Below are 24,181 nucleotides of genomic sequence, written 5' to 3' on the forward strand. Positions count from 1 at the left end.
GAGTCGCTTGATGGTTTGCCAGAATCTTTTTGGAGCTGACTTAGTCACTTTCCAAGGCCTCACCAAACTCCTCCCATACACAGGTTTTTGCCTTGGCAATGACTGAAGCCGCAGATCGCTTGGCCTGTCGATACCTGCCAGCTGCCTCTGGTGTCCCACAGGCCAACCATGCCCGGTAGGACTCCTTCTTCAGCTTGACGGCATCTCTCACCTGGGGTATCCACCACCGGGTTCGAGGATTACCGCCCCGATAGGCACCAACTACCTTACGGCCACAGCTACAGTCAGCCGCTTCAACAATGGAGGAACGGAACATGGCCCATTCTGAGTCTATGTCCCCAACCTCCCCTGATATCTGTTCTGACGGAGGTGTGAGCTGAAGATCAATCTGACAGGTTCTTCTGCCAGACGTTCCCAGCAAACCCTCACTATACGCTTGGGCTTGCCTGGTCTGACCGGCATCTTCCCCCACCATCTGAACCAACTCACCACCAGGTGGTGATCAGTTGACAGCTCAGCTCCTCTCTTTACCCGAGTGTCCAAAGGAAGCACTACATTCATGCATACATACATACATACACACACACATGCATGCATATTATATATATATATATATATAAACATTACATTACACACACACACACACACACACACACACACACACACACATATACATATACATACATATATATATATATATATATATATATATATATATATATATATATATATATATATATATATATATATATATATATATATATATATATATATATATATATATGTATATATATACACACATACACATACATACATACATACATACATGTACACACTGATGAACTGATAACATAACATTGTTAGGTAAGATTGGAACCATGATAGGGCTGTCCCTGTGATTCCAACCATGTTTTCTAACCTTTCTAGGAGAATATTGTGGTCTATTGTAATGAAATCTGTGCTGAGGTCAAGTAGCACTAACAGGGATACGTAGCCTTGATCAGAGGCAAGAAGAAGATCATTAGTTATCTTAACTAGAGCTGTCTCAGTGCTGTGATGTGGCCTGAATCCAGATTGAAATTTTTCATATATATGTTTATGTAGATATTAACTAAGTTGTTGGGCCACAGCTTTTTCTAAGATCTTAGATATAAATGGCAAGTTAGAAATAGGCCTGTAATTAGACAATATGCTAACATCAAGATTTGGTTTCTTGATCAGAGGTTTAATAACTGATAGTTTAAAAGCTTTGGGAACATAGCCCAGACTAAGGGACGAGTTTACTATAGTTAAAAGAGGGTTTATAATGACTGGCAGTACTTCTTTGAGTAATTTTGAGGGAATTGCATCGAGTATGCAGGTTGTGCAATTTGCAGAGAAGATTATCTTCTCTAGCTTTGGGAGTGGGTGAAAAGTTTCCAGGCTCTTTCTACAACTGTGTTTTGTTTTATATCAGCCAAGTCAGATGACAGCCAAGTTGGATTTAATACTGTGGATTGAAAATATTAGACAACAAATTCAATTTTATTATTAAAGAAGTCCATAAAAGCTTCACTGTTGAGAGTTGCTGGGATTTCTGGTTCAGTATCTGCCTGATTTTTGTGATTTGGGAAATCACACTAAACAGAATTCTAGGATTATATTTATTGTTCTCGATCAGCGAGGCCAGATATGCTGAGCAAACTTTAGTAAGAGCATTTCTATACTCTATAAAGCTGTCCTTCCAGGCAGAGTGGAACACTTACAGCTTGGTTTGTCACCATTTCCGCTTTAGTTTCTTAAAACTGTATGTTTTAAGGTATGGGTTTTATCGTTGTACCATGGGGTGAGCTTTTTCTGCCTTATTCTTTTTATTTTAAGTGGCTCCACATTTTCTAAAGTGGATCGGAAGGTATTTTCTAAATAATCAGTTAGTAAATTTAGTTCCATTGGGTCTGATGGAGTGAAAACTGCCATTGATAGTTCTGGCAGATTTTCTATGAATTGTAGGGCGGTGAAAGGTTTTATTGAGCGCTTTGTAGAATAACGAGGGGACGTACATATATTATGGCTAAGACGTAGCTCATATGAAATTAGGTAAGGGTCAGAGACTGCTGAGGTTTGTGGTAGGATATTAAGCTTGTCTAACACCTAGTGTCAAAACTAAATCTAGCAAGTGACTACAGTAGTGTGTAGGCCCTGTTACATTTTGGGTAATACCAACAGAGTCTAGAATTGAAGTAAATGTCTTTAGTGGGTCATCTACCTTCTCAAAGTGAATATTAAAATCTACAACTATTACTTTATCATTGCACACAGCCAGGTTTGCAGTGAAATCACTAAATTATTTTAAAAATTCAGAGTAGGTCCCTGGTGGCCTGTAAATGTTAAATAATGAAAATGCGTTCTTTTTTGTGACCGGATTTGTAACGTGAATGGAAAGGACCTCAAAGGAAGTAAAAGGGTCACATTGTTTCTGACTAATATCTAGAGTATTTTGGTAGATTACACAGACTCCACCTGCCTTGCCTAATAATCTTGGCCTATGTGCATAATTATAGCCTACAGGGATGGCTTCATTTAAAGCTGAATATTCATCTGGTCTAACCCATGTTTCAGTGAGACAGAAAATGTCAAATTTATGATCGCTTATAATTTAATTTATGTTGACTGCTTTTGAGTTTAGTGATCTTATATTGAGTAGTCCAAATTTTAGATCTAAAGGTGTTAGTGCTATTATCTGAATACGGATAAATATTTATTAGGTTGTTTAAACGAGCTGATTGAGTTTTTCTATGATTAAATTTAGTTTTAATTTGGGGCAAAGACACAGTCTCAATAAAGCTGAACCTGGGTGACACCTCAAGGTGGATCGCAGATGGTCGGTTTAGCCTGTCTGTCTGCGGCCTGGTCCCAGCTCTGGACTGTCAGCAGCGGTTTACACTACTCTGCCAACTAACTAAAAGGCTATGAGCTACACTGCAAGAAAGTAAGGCAGCACCCTTCACTCTGGCGTTAGAGCCCTTACAGCGGGGTGAATGGGTGACGACTCAGCGGTCTAGCCGGAAAGCTAAGGCTAATGCTAACACTGAGGCCAAAGCTAGCCTACCAGAACACCATGCTCCTCCGATTCACGCGTTAAACAGGTTTTATAGCTTTATATAGGATTTTATAGAGGATTTATAGCTGTAAAACTACCAGCGAACAAAAATGTTCCCTAATGCACAGCACAGGTCATACAGCTCAACACAGCTGGAACGAAACCACACAAAATACTAATTCACCAATTCCTCACTACTACTGTCAATTACACCATGTCTGTGAAAGAGAAACCAAATTGAATCTACACCTAACAAGAATCATACAAAAGCACTCCACGCCCAGTAAACCAGAGTCTTGCTAGACACAGTGTCCATTAACATTTACCCAAAGCATATACATTATTAAGCATAACACAATAACTGATTTCCAAAGCCTAGGCTGCATTTCTCAGCTGCTGCGTCATAGCAGGCTGTTCCAAAGTGAAGGATCCTTGGCTAGAAATGCAGCCTGTGTTCTGGCCATTTTGAAGGACGCATCGGATGTTTCCTTCCAGGCCTTCAGTTACCCACAGTTCTCTGTGCACAAATAACGCAAAGGAAAAATACAAGCACCATGAAAATGCCGGAAAAGAAAGCAGCTTGTTTTAAAATGTAAGTTGTTCACATCCTTGAATTTGTCTCTGTTAGCTTATAAAGTGTAAAATGATCGATTAATTAAAGCATTCTTACATATCTTGTATTATATTTAGAAGTATTTGTATGTTTGTAGTTTATTGTACTACAGAAGAGCACCTCCCCCATTACTGTGAAGAAAAAAAAAAAAAAGCAGCAAATAAAACGCAACAGGCTCACGCAACGTTTTCCCTCACGGGTTTGGCGCCGCTCTGGTGACGTCACCACACAGCCTCGTTAGAGCTGCTCTGCTTGTGTGACCAACAGACTACTAAGGAGGAGTCTTCACAGGACAGTCCTACTGAGGACCTGCACTACCTCGGCGTTGAGGCTAATAAAACATGCTCTGATCGGGTGTTTACTAAAAGAGTGTACCTAGGCTGTTTAGATAAGTCTAAGTTGGCAGCAGTCATGAAGATGGAATACTATAATGTTCCCTGATGGGAAGGGACTGTTTGACTGACATGCAAAAACAGGCTGATGTTTCAGCGTAATGTAGCAGCAGGTAATTGGCAAAACAGTTCTACAACAAAAAGACATTTGCGTTTAAATATCATAAAGAATTTTATGATCATGAATTAGTATTATTTCAGTATTGCCTGACTGTTTCACTCATCTACATCACTCCTGGACACCAGGGCGGGTACTAAGAATTCCTATTGCAAACTGTAGTCCACCTATGTATCCAAATGCAGGCTCATCAATATGCAAGCTTTATCCCAGCTCCACAGGGGTCTCATTTCTACTCATCATCTGGATGCGGTACCTACATTTGAAAACTTGCATGTGTAAACAAGTTGCGTCTCTGATCACGGAGAACAAGGGCCAGTACATTCCTACATAAGAGCACTAGCACGCACCCAAATGTGTGGTCCATTACTACATTTGGCCTTGCCTCAAAAGTAAAATTATCCCATTATCTCATGGCACTCCAACAACACAAGTAACATAATTATTATCTAATGACTTTGAATGAAAAATGCTCAGCACATAATGGACCTTTCAGCACTGATGTCCCCCATGACAACAATATCAGTTCATGTCCTACATTTTCCAGAACTGCAGGAAACTCCAAGAAAAGCCACGCAAGATACACCACGTCATGCCTCATGAAAAATAATGAAAAAGACGGCCAGTAGAGTCACCGTATGATCCCTGCACGTTTGCTTTTCACACAATCCATGGTTTTAACCTCATTTCTAGCTATATTTATAGTCATTTTTACAAAGGGTTCTCTGCATCATGGAATAGTTCTTCAGACTGATGAAGAATGTGTTTAGATATGGTTCTACATAGAACTTCTACATAGAAGTACAGACAGGATTTCAGTATAGCACCAAAAAGGGTTCTTCTATTGTTGCAAGCTCATAACCACAGAAGAACGCTTTTTGGCACCCCTTTTATAAAAAGGTTGTATATGCAACCATTTACAACACATTCTCCATCAATCTGAACCATTTCATGATGCAAAGAACCCCTTAAGCACGTAAATGGTTCTTTGAGTGTTCATGGTTCTATACACATCCACTGTCTTTACTAACGAAACCTTGAAGAGCTTTTTGCTCGCCACCTTTCTGGACCGGTGCTGCTCACCAGCCATATGTACTGGTTTGACCACCACTGAACTTCACATAGTACAACACTTGAATTGTGAAGATGTCACCCAAATGTGTTACCAGAGCAAAAAGGAAACAAGTTGTAGCAGCTACATCTGCCCACAGGACTCAGGCACTCCACGGACTTCGTACCTGTCCATCAGTGGCTGTTTCTGCTAACAATAATGCATGAACATGAATACCGTCCAGTCATGTTGAGGCTCACATACAGAGTTCAAGCAGAGTTTCGTTTAGAAGCATTTTAATTTGCTTTAGAAGTAGACTTTGTTCATATCACTATGACAATAATGCTAAATTCTGCTTAAATGGTTGTGCAAGCGAGAAATGGGTTGATCAGCTGCGAAAAGAGGCACATGAAAGGGTTCTATATCAGGGGTATTTAGTTAAAATTCAATAAGGTCCAGTTAGGGAAAATGTCCTCAAGCGAAGGTCCAGAACATCATAACATCTAACCTGTATCATGACTCTGTGCCATATACTGTTTACAAGTAGCCTAGTAGGAAGCCTAGTAGGAATATCAACATATCAACAAGTCCAGTTCAGTTATATTTCAACAATATTTGCTGTGAGTTTTCACTTTTTAGAGCACAACGCATGAAATAACTTCCCTCTTACTCACTTTCTTCTCTGACTGCTGTTTCTCTCCTCATCCCTCCACTATGTGGCGTCACTCACTCGAGTCTCAGTGCTCATCGTAACGCACAGATCTGATTGGCTGAGTAGCGTCATGTGTGATATTTACAACGCATGCAATTGGTCTGTGAATTTTCCGGCTGCTAATGCTACCGTAAAGGCTAGAAAAGCTACGGAAAATTAAAATAGGAACACCATCAAAATTAAATAATTCTCCATAGTTAATCAGTTATAGGTCCAGGTCCGTATAGGACAGCGTCTGCGTCTGGACTCAGACCGCAGTCCACCTATTAGTAACCTCTGTCCTAAATGAATGGGGCAGCCTTCTGGTGTTTTAATATAAAATTGTAATTTGTAAACGGTCATTTTGTTTTGCTTTGTATTTATTCTGAACAAATGCCCTCTTTTCCTCAACACAGAACAGCCTAAAACGGAACTTCATAACTTGTGGACATTAATGAATACACGCATTAAATGACCGGATAACCTTAGAAATAAATAAAATCAAACAAACCAATTGTGATGGAATGTGTCTACATGAATTAGCCAATAACAGACTTCTATTCGGTGTATGTACGCACGCACGCACGCACGCACTTCCTTCTTTTTAGACACTTTGGTGCAGGTGTAGTGTTGAATTAAGAGTATGAGGTTTACTGCCTTTTTTCCTGTCTGGTCCTGCTGGGGATCATGAACTAAAAGATATCACATTAACAGCTCACAGCTTCAACTCCGACACTGTAGTACGTTGTTTACATGACCACTCGACTACAACTGTGCAGATCAAATAATGATCATATTATTAATGTCCATGTAAGTGCACTCAGCAAGTGCAAACTGCTTTACTCAGCCAATAAGCCGAGTTGGCTCAATCAGCACCCAGCTGCTGTGATGTCAGCACATAACGCATTTCCTATATAAACGATAATATTCTGCTGAGTTTAGACAAGGCAGGTTTATTTATATAGCATCTTTCATACACAGCAGTCACTCAAAGCGCTTTACAAATATGAAAAGAGTGATTTGAAACAAAGAAGAATAGAAACTAAAACATGATAACATTTAAAGTGAATAATAAGTTAATACAATAAAAACGCAAATTACAATTTAGGATAATTAAACAAAAATCAAAAGTTAAATCAGGAAAATAAAGCACCGTTTTGAAAGGCTAGTTTACTTGAATCTACTCTAAATTACACAAAATTACATAAATGACAAGAAAAACCCTTCTAACAAAAATGAATGAACGAATTTCTGTATTCAATCACACATTTTGCTCACAGAGATCCACAACATGCTGCTGATACACTCTCTCCCTCTCAAATACAGCAAACATTTACACGATTTAAGGGACGCATCAACACCAATACCGGTATTGGGCCGACAACGCATTCATTTACTCATAATTATGCTCATGAAAATTCACTGATAAACATCCAATACGTACTGATTCCATGTGACATAATCCCAGTGTTTGCAGCCACACTAATCAACACATAACTCAACCTGCCAGTGAACATTTTACTGACAGCATGGCATCAGAAAATCAGCTAGATTTATTGGTCCAATTATACAACAGTTCGTTCCGACCACGCAAGCTGATTGGTTGAGCTGCGTTCTAACTGCTCTGTTTATTTCACCATAACATCACAGGTGTAGGCCTGTCACGATAACAAAATTTTCAGAACGATATATTGTCCCAGAAATTATTGCGATAAACGATAATATTGTCATTTTAAAGTGCCATTATAGAATTTTTTCTTGCCTCTGGGCTCCCCAAAGGAGCTTTAAGACAATGTGCCACAATAATAATTTAGTAGCATAATAATACAATTACACCATTTTAACATGAAATGAACTTTTGTATTATTAAGAACAGACATTAGGCTTCCAATATGAAAATATTTTAATATCCCAAATAAATAAAATGCAACCACACTTGGGCTCTGTGGATTCTGAGAAAATTGCACAAAATATAACAGACCTTTATAACAAAATAAACTCTAACAAAAAGTGCAAAAGAATGGCATTGCAACATTAAGTAACAAAATAAATATTAAAGTAACATTTATATTAATTCAACTTTTTTAAACTCTGAACAAAGACTGCACACAAAGGTACTTGGAGTCTCTCTTATCTGATCATATATGTATATGCTATAAATCACAGTGATACGAATCACAAATTCACAAAAAGTTTATAAATGTCTGCTTTTCGACCGAGCATCTCTTTGGCTATATAGCGAGTTACACTATATGTGAGTGTGCGCCATTTTGCGCTATCGCGCTTGTATTCACACTGCCCAGCAAAGGTATCCGTAATAGCCACCTGACGGGAAGACCCCTCTCCAGCTCGGGAAGACCCCTCTCCAGCTGAAGTTTTTGTTTTCAGCTCGGAAAACTGGGCTGGATGGTTGTGCTTTAAATGTGCCCTCAGGTTAGTTGTATTGCCAGCTTTCGTTGACACCGTTTTGAAACAAAGTCGTCATACCGTGCGAGAGAGCAGCACTGGGTGACTTTCTGAAATCTAACGTAGTTGCGGTTTATTCTCATGTAAACAAACTTGCGCGGAAACCCAATGGCCAATTATCGACATCGGCAAAAATGATCGCGGTTAAAAAAAAATTATCGTACGATAAGTCGATAATGTAATTATCGCGATAGGCCTACACAGGTGTATTCACTAACAGTATCACTCCACTGAGACGTCATTGCTAAGCAGTGACTGACAGCTGTAGAAGATGCTCAAACCATTTGAATGTTTTTACTTCTAACTTTCCCACAAACAGAAAACAGACACATTTAAGATCAGATATGACCGACAGCCGATTTGGTCTGACTTTGGTCCGAAGTTGAGATGACACTAAATTCCCAAACTGTCGTCACCACTGAGCAGCTTTTCGGTTGGCAGCTGTGACAGAAGAACAGCTAAACAACCTGGAATCAGCCAGAAACTTACCGAACACCATTCGCCAAACTATATGTGCTGTAAGATGCCTTACAGACTGGCTGGAACAAAACAACACTAATACTGATCTGGAAAAAAAAAAAAAACTCACAAAACTGAGCCGAACTTCATATTTTGGCAGTTTTATGACTCAGTCTGATTTGGTCAGACTCTGAAGATTAGACGACACATGTTTGGTGAATGGTACTGGGTTCATTTCTGGTTGATTCCAGGATGTTTAGCTGTTCTTCTGTCACAGCTGTTGACTGAAAAGCTGCTCAGTGGTGACGACAGTTTGGGAACGAACTGCCAGCTGTACAGCGAGTGGGCAGATCGTTACTCTGACGTAGCAACAAGCTGTTTGTTAAGGAACTATAATTTGGAGGAAGGAACTGAACATTAAAACATTAAATGCCACATTCATGGCCCAGTTTATAAATTTCCTACTTTATTTATTTAACTGTTGCATTAAAGCAATAGAACACTAGAGTTGAGTTAATAACTTGAGTTATCACCAATAACATCACGGCTGTGATCTACGCTGTCCAAATCACAACCATGACATTATTAGCGATAACACATGACCATGAGTGTTTTATTACTTTTACCCAAGTGTGCTCGTGTTCTATTGTTTAATCTGTTGCTTAATTGTTAAACAGTGCACTCATTTACAGTACTACTTCATTCAAAATTTTGTAATTCATTACAGTATAGGACTCCGTATTAGCGAGTACTAAAATATGTCCTTAAAAAGGTACTGATTCATCACAAGTGCTCGTTATTCCTTACACATATGGTTCCATGCCCCAGTCAACTCATACCTTAACCATGACAAAACAAATTTCCCCAGCTCCACACTCCATGAATTATGAATCGGGAGTCTCCTCATTCTTTCATAAATACATAATACACAGATCTTTCCAAATCTGTAACATCTGAACAGGGGATTCCCAACTGAGGACCTCTCATACTTTCAAGGACATGACAATCAAAAAGAATGGCTCATCTAAAAGCAGCTCTGATGGATCAGACAGAACTTTCATTTCCATATGCCCTGAGGACACTGAACACACTCACCCAGGACAAAAAAAAAAAAAACCCTGTAGAAGCATCTTGCATAAGGTGTTTTTTACAAGGTGGCCATGAGTCAGACCTGTATTTTCTAAATTTTGAAAATTAGCTTCATGTTTAACAAGTGCACATCTACATACAAGAGTTTATGACAGGCATGCTCTTTCTCTAATTACTCTTTTTTGGTGTATAAAACAAATAAAATGCAAAAAGTTTTTTTTTGTTTTTTTTTTATCATTTTGCATATTGAGAAAATATGATGTGAATACAATACACTCGCGATACAACAGAATTTTTTACCTACAACTTTTCATATGTATAATTAACTTAGCTGAGGAATTGCTTAATATAATATGTTTTGGTCAATATAATGTGTTTTGGACTTCCTAAAAACCTCAACAGACACTGAGACATGCAACTCACCACCACCACATTGGTGTTACTGCAGTGTGGAGAATGATTCACCACCCAAATAGTACCTGCTCGGTCCATGGGGGTCCTGACCACTGAAGAATAGGGTAAAAGGGAGCTAACACAGTATCAGAGAAACAGATGGACTACACACACACACACACACACACACACACACACACACACACCATGTCTGAAAGTATGCGCTTGTTCCATTCTTAATCCATAGGGTTCAATATGACGTTGGCCCACCCTTTGCAGCTATAACAGCTTCAACTCATCTGGGAAGGCTTTCCAAAAGGGTTAGGAATGTGTGTGGGAATGGGAATTTTGACCATTGTTCCAGAAGCGCATTTGTGAGGTCAGACACTGACGTTGGACGAAAAGGCCTGGCTCGCAGAGTCCACTCTAATTCATCCCAAAGGTGGTCTATCAGGTTGAGGTCAGGACTCTGTGCAGGCCAGTCAAGTTCTTCCACACCAAACTCGCTCATCCATGTCTTTATGGACATTGCTTTGTGCACAGTCATGTTGGAACAGGAAGGGTCCGTCCCCAAACTGTTCCCACAAAGTTGGGAGCATGAAGTTGTCCAAAAGCTCTTGGTGCTGAAGCATTAAGAGTTCCTCTCACTGGAACTAAGGGTCTGAGCCCAACTCCTGAAAAACAACCCCACACCATAATCCTCCCTCCACCAAACTTTACACTCAGCACAATGCAGTCAGACAAGCACTGTTCTCCTGGCAACCTCCAAACCCAGACTTGTCCATCAGATTGGCAGATGGAAAAGCGTGATTGGTCACTCCAGTGAACACGTCTCCACTGCTTTAGAGTCCAGTGGCGGTGCTTCACACCACTGCATTCCATGGTTTGCATTGTGCTTGGTGATGTAAGGTTAGGATGCAGTTGCTCGGCCATGGAAACCCATTCCATGAAGCTCTCTACCCTGAAGACCACATGAAGTTTGGAGGTCTGTAGCAATTGACTCTGCAGAAAGTTGGCAACCTCTGCACACTATGCGCCTCAGCATCCGCTGACCCCGCACTGCCATTTTACGTTTCTGAGCACTTAGTGGCTGAGTTGCCATCATTCCCAATCGCTTCCACTTTATTATAATCTGACTGACAGTTGACTGTGGAATATTTAGTAGTGAGAAAATGTCACAACTGGACTTGTTACACAGGTGGCATCCGATCACAGTACCACTCTGGAATTCACTGACCTCCTGAGACAGCGATCCATTCTTTCACTAATGTGTGTAGAAGCAGTCTGCAGGCCTAGGTGCTTGGTTTTATACACCTGTGACCATATAAGTGATAAGAACACCTGAATTCAACGATTTGCATGGGTGAGTGAATACTTTTGGCAATATAGTGTGTGTGTGTGTGTGTGTGTGTGTGTGTGTGTGTGTGTGTGTGAGGACCTAGAAGCCAAAGATTTGAGCACAAGAAAATGACTTGGCTGTAAATTTAAAGGAAAAAAGCTCTTAAATCCCCTGCTAACCTTACATGACTTCAATCCGAAGTCAAAAGCTCCAGATGCGTCTAAATGTTTAACATCATATGACACAGGATGTTGGCTTGTCCAACGTGCGCTTTTTCATAACGGCTATGACAAACATGTCCAACATGGGACGAAAATAGCTGATGGCTCAATTCCAGGACCTGCAAAACGGCCTGGTTTCTCTCATACATCACTCACACCCTCCATCACAGCTTCCCAGCTATGAGGAGCTCCTAAGACAGACCAGAAATTCAAGAACATATTCGTTGGCAATTTATCATCCTTCACACATCTTCCGGTAAGATTAGACTTAACCCTAAAAACTGCTTAAAAATCTGATAACAGAGGGAACCGTATCTCCGTGTTTTGCTCAATCAGAACCACAACTTACTGGCAGCTTGGCTCACTACATTAAGTGGTCAAGCTTCAAGCTAGTAAAGGTTAATATTCTGGTCTTGTCAAAAAAAAAAAAAAAAAGACCTTGATTAAAAGACTTATCACAATTTAAATCACAGTTGCAACAGTAGTCAGAAAAATCACAATTAGATGTTTTATCCAAATCGTTCAGCCCTAGCTGAAGGGCCCTGAAGAGTTGTACCATGAGCTTGACTGGACTCCTTAAAGCACTAAAGCTTTGCTATGACCAGTGGATTCTCAATGCCCATCTCAAAACATGCCAGTGTTAGCAGTCCTCTCAAAACACTGCTAGTGAAAGACAAATACCCAAGGTCTTGTGTGCAGCATTCATTTTAACCTTTTCTTGGCCTGCTCAAAGGAACAGTTTAGGATCCATGCCAGTCGATCATCTGCATAATAAGTACCAACATGCCCCTCAGTCAATCACGACTGTCTCCACAACTTCCTGTCAAGTGAAGGAAACGCTCTAAACAATCTAGCAGTTGGTGAGAAAATTAGTCTGAATTATTTGGCCGAGATGGTAAAAAGACATTGTTTAATCTAGACATGTTACATTGATCGTCTGTATAGCGTTTACAGCGGTGTAGCATTTATTTCAATTTCTAAGATTAAAAAAAAAAAAGGTTGGATCAAAATGCAGAAGACCACACTGTCTGTGTTTATACGCAAAGATTTTGTCCAATCTGATTAAATACATTCCGATTACAGATTCTGACTGAGGTGTTTATTCTCATTCTTCTCAACAATCAGATGGAAAATCTGTACATGCTCCCTTCAAGTAATCAGATCCAAAATGATGCACATCTGGAGAACCACTTAGTGTAGATGTTACCATGACAATGAACATCACATGAGGTCCAGTCACAGTGAGATGAGCAGCAGTGATCAGTGCTTGTGTTTTTAACTGTTTTAAAATTGTCACAAAATGTACTTACGTTGCCTTATTAAAGAAGGCCGAGAGGAAGACGTTGTGTCCTGAGACATGGCTGGACGTCTGTCCCACCGCCGTCTTTTAAAGATCAGAGCATAAACTTCATCTCCTCTGCAGACCAGTTTCTTCTCCACCATGTTGAATGGTATATACTTTCACTATGACGTGACAAACTTTCCGATAGGGAATGTAATCGGATACAAGCGTTTACACAGATATTATTATTCTATTTAACTAATTATTTACAGGACTACCCTTGATCAATCGGATAGAAACTGTATTCTGAATAGTCTCAAATCAGGCTAGTCTTTTCCAACTGAAGTGTAAAAAAGGACATATTCTATTCCAATTGTGCTATTAGTCAGATTATTAACGGATTACTAGGCTGCATGTAAATGTGGCTACCACACCAACGAGCCTTGCAGCAAAAATTAAGAATTAGTGGCCAGAATTCCAGAAACACACTTATCATTTACACACTTTATATTAACAAGTTTGATTCAGTACCAAAAAAACTGCTTCAGTTCCAAGAACTGCTTTTTGCAACAACTGACTATTTAACTGAATGACTTTTCACTGCCCACATCCTATTTTCTTCCAATATACCAGCCAACTAAGTGATTCTCTAACTAGGAATGCATCAATACAGACACTGGTATAGAGCATCTGCCTGATACTACACTTATTTTATTCATTAATCGTGCCCAGAAACATGCTGCGATTCCAACATTCGATATTCCAAAAACCTAGTTGCCACGTTAATGAACAAATAACTTGAAATGAAAGAAATGGCCCAAAATGACAGGGGAAAACCTCTGGTTCCAGTGACTTCCATTAAAAGTAAATTATGTTTTTCCTTCTCCTGTAAAGTTACCATTTTTCAGGTTTTCTTCCAGGGAAGGATTTTAGATCAGCATTATCACACTCAATCTATGCTATGTGAAACACAGCCTCTACAGACAGCTCTGTCCCATGATCAACTTCAGATGAAGCCAAGACTATGTACCGAAGCTAAAAGTATGCAGGGATGTTCACAGTAAGACAATACGGTCTCTCTGCAGCCTCATTTAAAATAAATAAAAAATAACAGTATATTAACGTTTATACCTCGCCATTCTATTCAGTCAAACAGACTGAAGTCAGCATATACAGACTTTGGTGGTAAATGTCAACTTTTTTCCATCTCTGCTTCATTAGCCTTCACGTCTCCACCTGTGTTTGGGGAAGCGGCTATGATTGTTTAAAACGGGCTAAAAATCACACAGTTAGGTACGGTGGGAATCTGTCAAGGCACAACATTTAAAGTGATCAACAACTTTGAGGCAGACTGTCACAGAGTCAGTAACTCTTGTGTGAGCAGAGCCTCCTTTACTGCGCTCAATCATTAGTGTGGCAGCATATGCTCAACTTACTGTACATCTCATGGTCTGAGGTGGTATCAGAATGTTGGTAATGGTGGATTTCTATGAGGAGTAAATGAGCACTATATCAGCACTCACACATAAGAACACAAAATTGTCTAATAATAATAATAATAATAATAATAATAATAATAATAATAATAATAATAATAATTTATTATTATTATTATTATTATTATTATTATTATTATTATTATTATTATTGTTGTCATTATTATTATTATTATTATTATTATTATTATTATACAAAGAGAAATACTTTTTATAAAACAAAGAGCATCTGAGATTTTTGGCTTCCAGCAGTAAACTATAAGCATATAGCAATGTGTGTAGATCAGACAGCTTTTACAAAATAAAATAAATAAAAATACATTTATTTCATGCGGTTACTGAATAATTTGATTTGGGTATGTGAACTCAGATGGAAAAACCAAAATATACCCATGAGCAAAAGTATTTAACCTGCCCTCTAAAAAACATAGCCTGCTTCTTTTTAAGCATGAGATGCAGCAGGCCTTATGTTTAAAAAGCCCCCCGTCTGAAAGCCCCCACAGGAAGCCTAACTGAATTTTTATCAACCAATCATTCATTTGCATACCATCAATTGTACTGCTTCCTTAAAAGTTTGCTAAAAGAGGATAAGTCAGCATGTAAAGCTGCACCGTCCAGCACCAGTGTCACCTTTCACATTAGCTCATCGGAGATTTCAGTAGGTTAAACCCATTATGTTAGACATGAAAACAGGCCACTTTACTGTCTAATGGCTAAAATACTTCCTTGGTTGGGTTAATGTAAATATGGCTTCCAGAGCACCTTTTTCTGCTTCACTTTCAATTGTTAGTACATGTAATTAATTAATTAATATATTAATACTACTAATAACTGAAAAATTTGAGATGAATCTATACCATTTTTAGGTACTGTACATGTTTTGTATTACTCATGATAGTGTATTAAGTAATCTTCTTAGAAGTATCGGTAAGTGTAAATGAGTGGAATGTACCTTAAGTTAAAAATCACTAAACTCTAATTTTAAATGAATTGCATTATCAAACTAGGCTATGGATTGACTTGCGCTATAAGAAGAAGAGGGGGTTTTGTTGTTACGCTGCAGGTTTGAATAATACCATCATGTACAACTATGACACTTTTTTTTTTTAGCACTTCTGAACTCTTCTGAAGTTTTTTTTTTTTACAGCAATGACTTTCAAATAACACAATGTTACCTAAAAACAATGAATATGGATGACAGGACTACAAAGCTTCTTATTTTCCAATCGGAAAGTCTTTAATAATTGAGGCAAAGCCCATTAAAATGTCATAAAACTTGGGAATTGTGGAAAATTTGCACTTGTGTATACACGTGTTTACCTCGTACCAGAAAGTTGTGGAGTAAATGGCCATAGTATCGCGCCAATACCCAATACCAGCATCGGTACTGATGCATCCCCAACAAAAATGTAATAATGAAATGTGTCAAATGTGCTCCTCATTGTATTCCTCACTTTTCCTTCATGCTACTTAAAATGTTGTCGTTTGTTACTGCTGAAGATGCTACCAGGCTGCCAGGGCCGGAGGTTTGACTGCTATAGCAAGAGTAATGAAGGGGTGGTTGCAAAATGGTCAATTTTACAATTTACTTGCTGATAAAGATGTTGAATTATGCTACAGGCAGTTATGACCAAATTCAACTTCCACATGACACCTGATTTATTTTGGAAACAAAAAAATTTGAATGTGCTCTACAACAAAGCAAAGGGTTACTAACGCAACTCCATTAGGTTTCAAGGCTGACCTTTTAGGTTCTACTGCAGTCACCTTCAAATCTGGCCTAAAATTAGATACAACAGATGAACATATTTCCTACGAAGTACATCACAGGTTCAGAAAACACATTTGTGACTAAACAATTTGACTACAGCTTAACTTATACAGCACTGTTTTGCCAGCAGCTGTACGTCATACTGTCGGCCCTTCTCTCTGGGTTTGAGAGTGACCGGGCTTTGTTATGGTTTTAACGTGATTTAAAGTTCTCTGCCACATAAACATTTCAAACAGTCTGGCCGCTCCATAGAGGGGTCCACCTTAAAAGCGCTATAATCCTGCCATTGGTGCTAAACACAGCTCAGCCTGTGACGAACGCAGGGCTGCAAATGCAATGAGTCACAGGTGCCAGGCTGTTTCTCACTTTGTGCAAGTGGAAAAGTCATGAGGCCACACGTGAGAGAAAGCACTGACCAAGACGTCAACAAAACCTTTACATATGAGCATCTGTCAGTACAGACACCACGACAAAAAACACACTCGGTAGTCAAACATCAAGCTACATAACACACACACACACACACACACACACACACACACACACACACACACGTTTTTGGAATAACGTGAACTTAATGAAGAAAACCACACAAGAAGCAAATTCATTTTAGGCTCATTTGGTCTTTTTTTTTTTACAAATAACTGACCTATTGACACCACGTTAATTAATTAATGTGACAAATCAAATGCATGAGTGCAAAACAATGCTTCTGGACAAATTTGATACTACTAACTTCAGCCATCATTTCAAATAAATTTAACCTTAAACTGCAAAACCAAACAAACATTCGCATTTATACACTTTATTTCTATGCCGTTTGCTTTCAGACACAAATAACATAAAACTAATAATCATCACACACACACTCATTTATCTGTCGCTGTCACTTCTTAAAGCAGCTTCATACACTTTATACACCACTTTCCTTAAAGACAATGGCCTGTGTGAAATAAACCAAATGAGGAATGAAGCTTATTGGACATTTACACACTCAAGCCTGCGAGTCATGACACACAAACCAGGAACGAGTATATAAAAAGGTGTGAGTGTGAGACGCATTACACACGAAAAATATACCCAGGCCTCCTTCATACCAACCAAGGCACATTACTTGAGAAGGATGAAGCGTAAGAAAAAGGACATACACAACATTCTTTCACTCTTTCTAATGAGATTATTCATTGGGTGGTGAGGTGAGTGGGTACCTGAACAACCACCTACCCAACCCCAATGCACATGCTCAGTTTGAGATACCAAGTAAAGACACCCAAGGTAAAATACTACTCCAGTAAAAGTCGAAGTTCCTCCCTTTAGACCTCCACTTGAGTAAAGTACTAAAGTATTTGCCTTCAAATGTACTTAAGTATCCAAAGTACTAAAAGATTAATTATGGCTCTGATGTCCTGTTATCATTTTTATAACAAGACTCACTTCATGAACTCATTTTAGGTGAAAAGACCATGGGACCAATTAAATTCCTAAAAAGGTATGGTTTACAGACTACTGTACATCATGTGTAGTGTTTCTCCATACAGGTCTAAGCAAGAGGGGAAAAAATAAATAAAGAAAGACATACCGGCCTTGCTGAGACCTCAGTTCATGAGAACTGCTGAAACAGTGCACTCTAGGCTGCACTCGAAAGCACACTCACAAACACTTGGAGCACCAAGTGAACAAGCTTATAAGCCAACAAGCACCACGGAGAGTCGTACTACTCCTCGCTATTGTGAAAGCACTCCAGGTTTACTCGTTTTCACTCGCAATTGCGGTCAGTAAGAGCTCTGGCCCAGACCCTGCCTTATTTGCATCTTGCCAAGCTCGCCACCAGGCTGACTGGATACGCACCAATCAGCGGTGACCTTGACTGATATTTCAGCATGACCCTTGACCAAAGCCATGACTTTGACTCAAGATCAACTTGCTCTAATACAAATATGAGCAATGAGACCGCGCTGATTTTGAGAAGTCAATGCACAGAGGTCACATATTAATCTCAGCCAATTAACAGCAAACAAAAACATGCCTAACCTTGTATTAAATGTGTAATTTCTGCAGACAGGTGGGTGAAGTACACAAACCATGTATTTGAGTTAAAGTAGAAACACCCAAAGTAAAATATTACTCCAGTAAAAGTAGAAGTTCCTCCCTTTAGACCTCCACTTGAATAAAAGTACTAAAGTATTTGCCTTCAAATGTACTTAAGTATCAAAAGTAAAAGTACTAAAAGAGTAATTATGGCTTTAATGTCCTGTTTATATTTTTATAACAAGACTGGCTTCATGAACTCATTTTAGGTGAAAATCCTCCAGTGTCTCTCTTGGTAAACCAGTCTTTTAATAGAATGTCATTAATTAGTGACGCTGATGTTTATTAAAATGATCATAAGCACAAAACACTGAAGGTAAACAGTTTCCATCAGGTAGAACCAAGTGGTTCTGAAATCACTTTTTACAAACAAGCAAAGTTTCAGTTTAAGATTTATTTACAACTTAGTTAAAAGTTTAAGAAAATCCTGGCATTAAACTCAGGATCACAAATGAGTTTCCTTTCCTATATTGGTCTATAGGTCTCTGTTCATAAACATAAACCAGCTCAAACTAATTTACCATAAAATGACATGGTGTTTGTCTAAATTCAGAAAAATGCAGTCGTGACTGATGCATCTTATGTGGACATATTTCTATATTGTGCTCTATTTACACAAAGTTAGGTTAGTTCATCATTTATGTTGAATAGACTCTCCCAAAATTTTACGCTGCTGCACTGATGTTGAACCGTGTGCTGCACTGGGTCAGTAGGACCAACAGGTCAAAACAAGCTCAAAACAAAGTGACCGCTGTGTCCTGATTGCTTTGCGCTTTTTTCGTTTTGACATATTACGTTTTTTGGGGGCAGTCATAGGCTGGAGGTCAGGGAACCAGCCTCGTGACAGGAAGATCGCCGGTTCGACAGAACGACAGAAAATGTAGTGGAGGAAAAAGTCAGATATTTGACTTTGAAATGTAGTGGACTGAAAGTAAAAAGTCACCAAAATGGAAAAACTTCAGCACAGATACACGAAAAAACCACTTAAATACAGTAATGAATTACATTTACTTAGTTACTGTCCATCACTGCCTATAGTAGATTTCTGTCTTACTCAATGAAAAAATTAACAGTGTTACGCACAAGTCTCACTTTGTTTCTTACAAGCTGGTGAAACTACAACAGCACAGTAAAACCTGTGCACACTGACCCTGCAAAAAAGTGTGCCCCAATACATTTTGTGGTGTTTTTAGATTTTGCATGCTTTATATTGACCATATTATCCACCTGGTGTGTGAAATGTGCACCACTGAAGAACATTATGCTTTGTTTTATGCCGTTCTGCATACATTCCACTCAAGGCCTGCAACTCTTGACGGCGTTCAGTTAGTTTCTACTGGCCTGCATCACTTCTGGCCTAAGACTCACTCCAACATCCTGAAGTGAATCACAGACTGTCTACATAAGATCAATGCAAAACAAGTTATGCACCCCTAACCGCTCACATAGAGGAAGACCCCAACACCATAATTAAAACATAACTAGTCGTGCAAACAACTTTATCAGCCAGAGCTCAGCTCACTACAGAAAGATGCTCCCACTCTGTGCCACACAGCAATGAGCCAAGGCCAGCTTTGCCCTCTGCTTTGCCAAGGGCCCAGTGAAGATGGACGTATGGAAGTATAAATGCTTCAGCTTATCAAAACAAGAGAGGAAGTTGTTCCACCGTGAAGCCTTTTCAGTGACAGGGAATCCCAACATGATGATGATGTGAACACAAACGCCAAAGTTCAGCTCAGCAGAGCGAGTAAAAGACCTCACCAGTAAACAGTTCCATACAAACACCAGCAACAACGCTGCCACGTGCCAAGCCAAGACAATCCCAACACACTGAAGAAAGCGGCCCAGCTCGAGCCCCTACCTGCTCTCTGGATATGCAGGGCAGCGAAGGCCGGCGAGGCATCTTCCAGGCTCCTCCGTAACATGCGCCGGTCGCCTCTCCAAGCGCGGCGCAGCTCGACCTCCTCCGCGGCCGCACCACGGGCACCTTCTCGTCAGCTCCGGCGCCGCTCATGGCCTGTCGCGCCGGGTAGCGCCTCTCGAAGGCGAGCGCGAGCGCGGCGCCTCCCGTCCCCGCCAGCGCGGCGAGCGCGGGCCTGAGTGCGGGCGGCACGCGGCCCAGCCCGCCGAGCGCCACGAGCCAGGCGGCGGCGGCCAGCGCGAGAGCCAGCACGCTGTGGCGGAGCCGGAGAGCCGCGGGTGCCAGCGTGAGCAAGCCGGCGCAGGCTAGCGCGAGAGGCAGTCGGCTCGCCGTCACCACCTGGGCTTCTTCCTCCGTATCCTCGTTCTCCACGAAGCGCGCCAGGAGCCAGTCCCCGAGGTGGCAGGACGCGGGCAGAGCGAGCAGCCAGCCGCGGCCGCTCTCCCGCTCGGCCCGCCGCAGGTAGAGCGTGAGGAAGAAGTAGGCGCAGCCGATGCTGAACAGCGGGCTCGCCGAGTGCCACGCGTCGGCCGTGAAAGCCCGCAGCGCCGTCGCCGCCGAGCTCCAACGCGACGTTGACGATGACGACGAAGCAGTCACCAGCAGCCACGCGGCGGCGAGAGCAGCCAGGGCTCCCCCAGCGCAGGCCGCCCAGGCCCGCAGCGGCTCCGAGGCGCCGCACAGGCGGCACGCGTGAGCCAACAGCCCGCGCTCGCCGTCTTGCCTCAGCGGCGTCACGCAGCCTTTCACGTAGCCGTTCCTCAGGCTCTCGGCGGCGGACGCGGAGGCGGCGCCGTCGTGCTGCTGCTGCCTGCTCTTACCGCTGCGCTGGATGAGCTCGCCGTCTTCCCGCACTGCCATGCTTCGGTTCTTTTTCTCTCTCCTTTCTTTCTCCCTTCTTTTTTTCCTTCGGCTGTATTTTAAAGTCGGCTCGCGTCGCCACCGACGGTCGTTGCACTCGACGGGCGGACGCGCTCCATGCTCGCTCAAACGGGCTCCAGCATTTTGGCTTACGAGGAGGAAAAGAAGGTGAAATGTTGTTGTTGTGGTTCTGGGGCTTTTTTTTTTGTAAGCGCAAAGCGGAACTCTACAGCACCGTCTAGAGGCAGAGGTGGGGAAAACAGGCCCGTATTCAGCGGCTCTCCATCATTTCCATACCGAAGTCATTCAGAGGACCTTAAATGGACTCGTGTGTATTTACAAAGCGTCTCTAATGATTGCTGTAATTAATCAAATCAGAGGTTGTATACTGCCTCATGGTTAAACAACAAGATTCAGACTGGTTTGATGGGAAAGTTACTTACTCATATATTTTCTTTACAGTGGTGGTGACAGTAACCAGGGGTGGTAACGTTTCCAACACAATCACACTACACTGTTCACCTAAAGTACACCAACCATGTACTTGAGTTAAAGTAGAGACACCCAAGGCAAAATATTACTCCAGTTAAAGTAGATGTTCCTCCCTTTAGACCTCCACTTGAGTAAAAATACTGAAGTATTTACCTTCAAATGTACTTAAATATTGAAAGTCAAAATACTAGAAGATTAATTATGGCTCTGATGTCCTGTTATCATTTTTATGAACTCATTTTAGGTGAAAATCCTCCAGTGTCTCTCTTGGTAAACCAGTCTTTTAATAGAATGTCATTAATTAGTGACGCTGATGTTTATTAAAATGATCATAAGCACAAAACACTGAAGGCAAACAGTTTCCATCAGGTAGAACCGAGTGGCTCTGAAATCACTTTTTACAAACAAGCAAAGTTTCAGTTTAAGATTTATTTACAACTTAGTTACGAGTTTAAGTTTAATAATAACTGGCTTTAAACTCAGAATCACAAATGAGTTTCCTTTACTATATTGATCCGTAGGTCTCTGTTCATAAACATAAACCAGCCCAAACTAATTTACTATAAAATGAAATGGTGTTTGTATAAATTCAGTCACGACTGCATATGTGGACATATTTCTATATTGTGCTCTATTTACACAAAGTTAGGTTAGTTCATCATTTATGTTGAATAGACTCTCCCAAAATTTTACGCTGCTGCGCTGACGTTGAACCACGTGCTGCACTGGGTCGGTATGACCAACAGGTCAAAACAAGCTCAAAACAAAGTGACCGCTGTGCCCTGATTGGTGTTCTTGCTTTGCGCTTCTTTCGTTTTGACATGTTACATTTTTATACACACAGGAACCAAAAGGAACGACAGATTTGTCAAAATGTAGTGGAGGAAAAAGTCAGATATTAGTGGAGTGAAAGTAAAAAGTCACCAAAATGGAAAACTTCAGTACAGATACACAAAAAACTACTGAAGTACAGAAACTAATTACATTTACTTTATTACTGTCCACCACTGCTATTTACTATTCAAAACTACAACTGAGCCCACACAGGTCTTCTGTGAGTATTTATGTGCACTGTTAATCACATTCAAATAGCAGTAAATCTGATAAAAATACATTTCTTTGGCTATAATATATATAAATATCTCTGTCATGAAAGTTATAACAACAATAAACTTCTCAAAACTGTCATAAAATGTCCCAGGCCTGATCATAACCGTTTCATTTGAGGTAGCTTTTAGAGTTATTGAATGCTTTGAACGTCAGGTTCATAAAGTTCATATCACCACTGCTGTGAACAATTCTAAATGTATTTTCTGCAGAACAGTGCATTTCACATCAAACCATGCTCAGAGACTCTGTTTACATCTTAACCATTTAATTACGCAGTAAGTTTGATAAATCGGTGGAGTTCCCCTTTAACACTGTTCATCAGCCTCACAGTGTGTAGTTAGACTTGTCGAATTTATTGTATTCTATCTTTTGCATCTATGCTGTACTGTCTTCTCTGTATTACATTATAGTCATAGCTACACTATATTTCCAAAAGTATCACTCACCCATCTGATCCATCCATCAATTCATTCAGGTATTCCAATCACTTCCATAGCTACAGGTGCATAAAACCAAGCACCTAGGCCTGCAGACTGCTTCTACAAACATTAGTGAAAGAATGGGCCACTCTCAGGAGTTCAGTGAATTCCAGCGTGGTACCGTGATACGATGCCACCTGTGTAACAAGTCCAGTCATGAAATTTCCTCACTACTAAATATTCCACAGTCAACTTTCAGTGGTATTATAACTAAGAGGAAGCGACTGGAAATGACAGCAACTCAGCCACAAAGTGGTCAGCCACGTAAAATGACAGAGCGGGGTCAGTGGATGCTGAGGCGTATAGCGTGCAGAGGTTGCCAACTTTCTGCAGAGTCAATCACTACAGACCTCCAAACTTCATGTGGCCTTCAGATCAGCTCAAGAACAGTGTAGAGAGCTTCATGGAATGGGTTTCCATGGCTGAGCAGCTGCATCCAAGGCGTACATCACCAAGTGCAATGCAAAGTGTGGAATGCTGTGGTGTGAAGCGCCGCCACTGGACTCTAAAGCAGTGGAGACGTGTTCTCTGGAGTGACCAATCACACTTCTCTGTCTGGCAAGCTGATGGACAAGTCTGGGTTTGGCAGTTGCCAGGAGAACGGTACTTGTCTGACCACATTGTGCTGAGTGTAAAGTTTGGTGGAGGGAGGATTATGGTGTGGGGTTGTTTTTCAGGAGTTGGGCTCGGCCCCTTAGTTCCAGTGAGAGGAACTCTTAATGCTTCAGCACCAAGAGATTTTGGACGATTTCAAAGCCTTCCCAGAAGAG

At 40.7% G+C, this 24,181-nt stretch overlaps 1 protein-coding gene across 1 annotated transcript in view; it reads right to left on the reverse strand.

Moving 5' to 3' along the window:
• pde3b (phosphodiesterase 3B) overlaps positions 1-21,546 on the reverse strand; it is a 98,212-nt gene extending 76,666 nt beyond the window's left edge. The window contains exon 1 of the mRNA XM_017700651.2: positions 20,410-21,546. Coding sequence (XP_017556140.1) covers positions 20,410-21,330 — 921 coding nt within the window. The 5' untranslated portion in view covers positions 21,331-21,546. The remainder of the gene's footprint in view (positions 1-20,409) is intronic.
• Positions 21,547-24,181: the final 2,635 nt, after the last annotated feature.

The sequence above is a fragment of the Pygocentrus nattereri genome, chromosome 15 (assembly GCF_015220715.1).
Source record: "Pygocentrus nattereri isolate fPygNat1 chromosome 15, fPygNat1.pri, whole genome shotgun sequence".
In the NCBI taxonomy this organism is placed as follows: domain Eukaryota; kingdom Metazoa; phylum Chordata; class Actinopteri; order Characiformes; family Serrasalmidae; genus Pygocentrus; species Pygocentrus nattereri.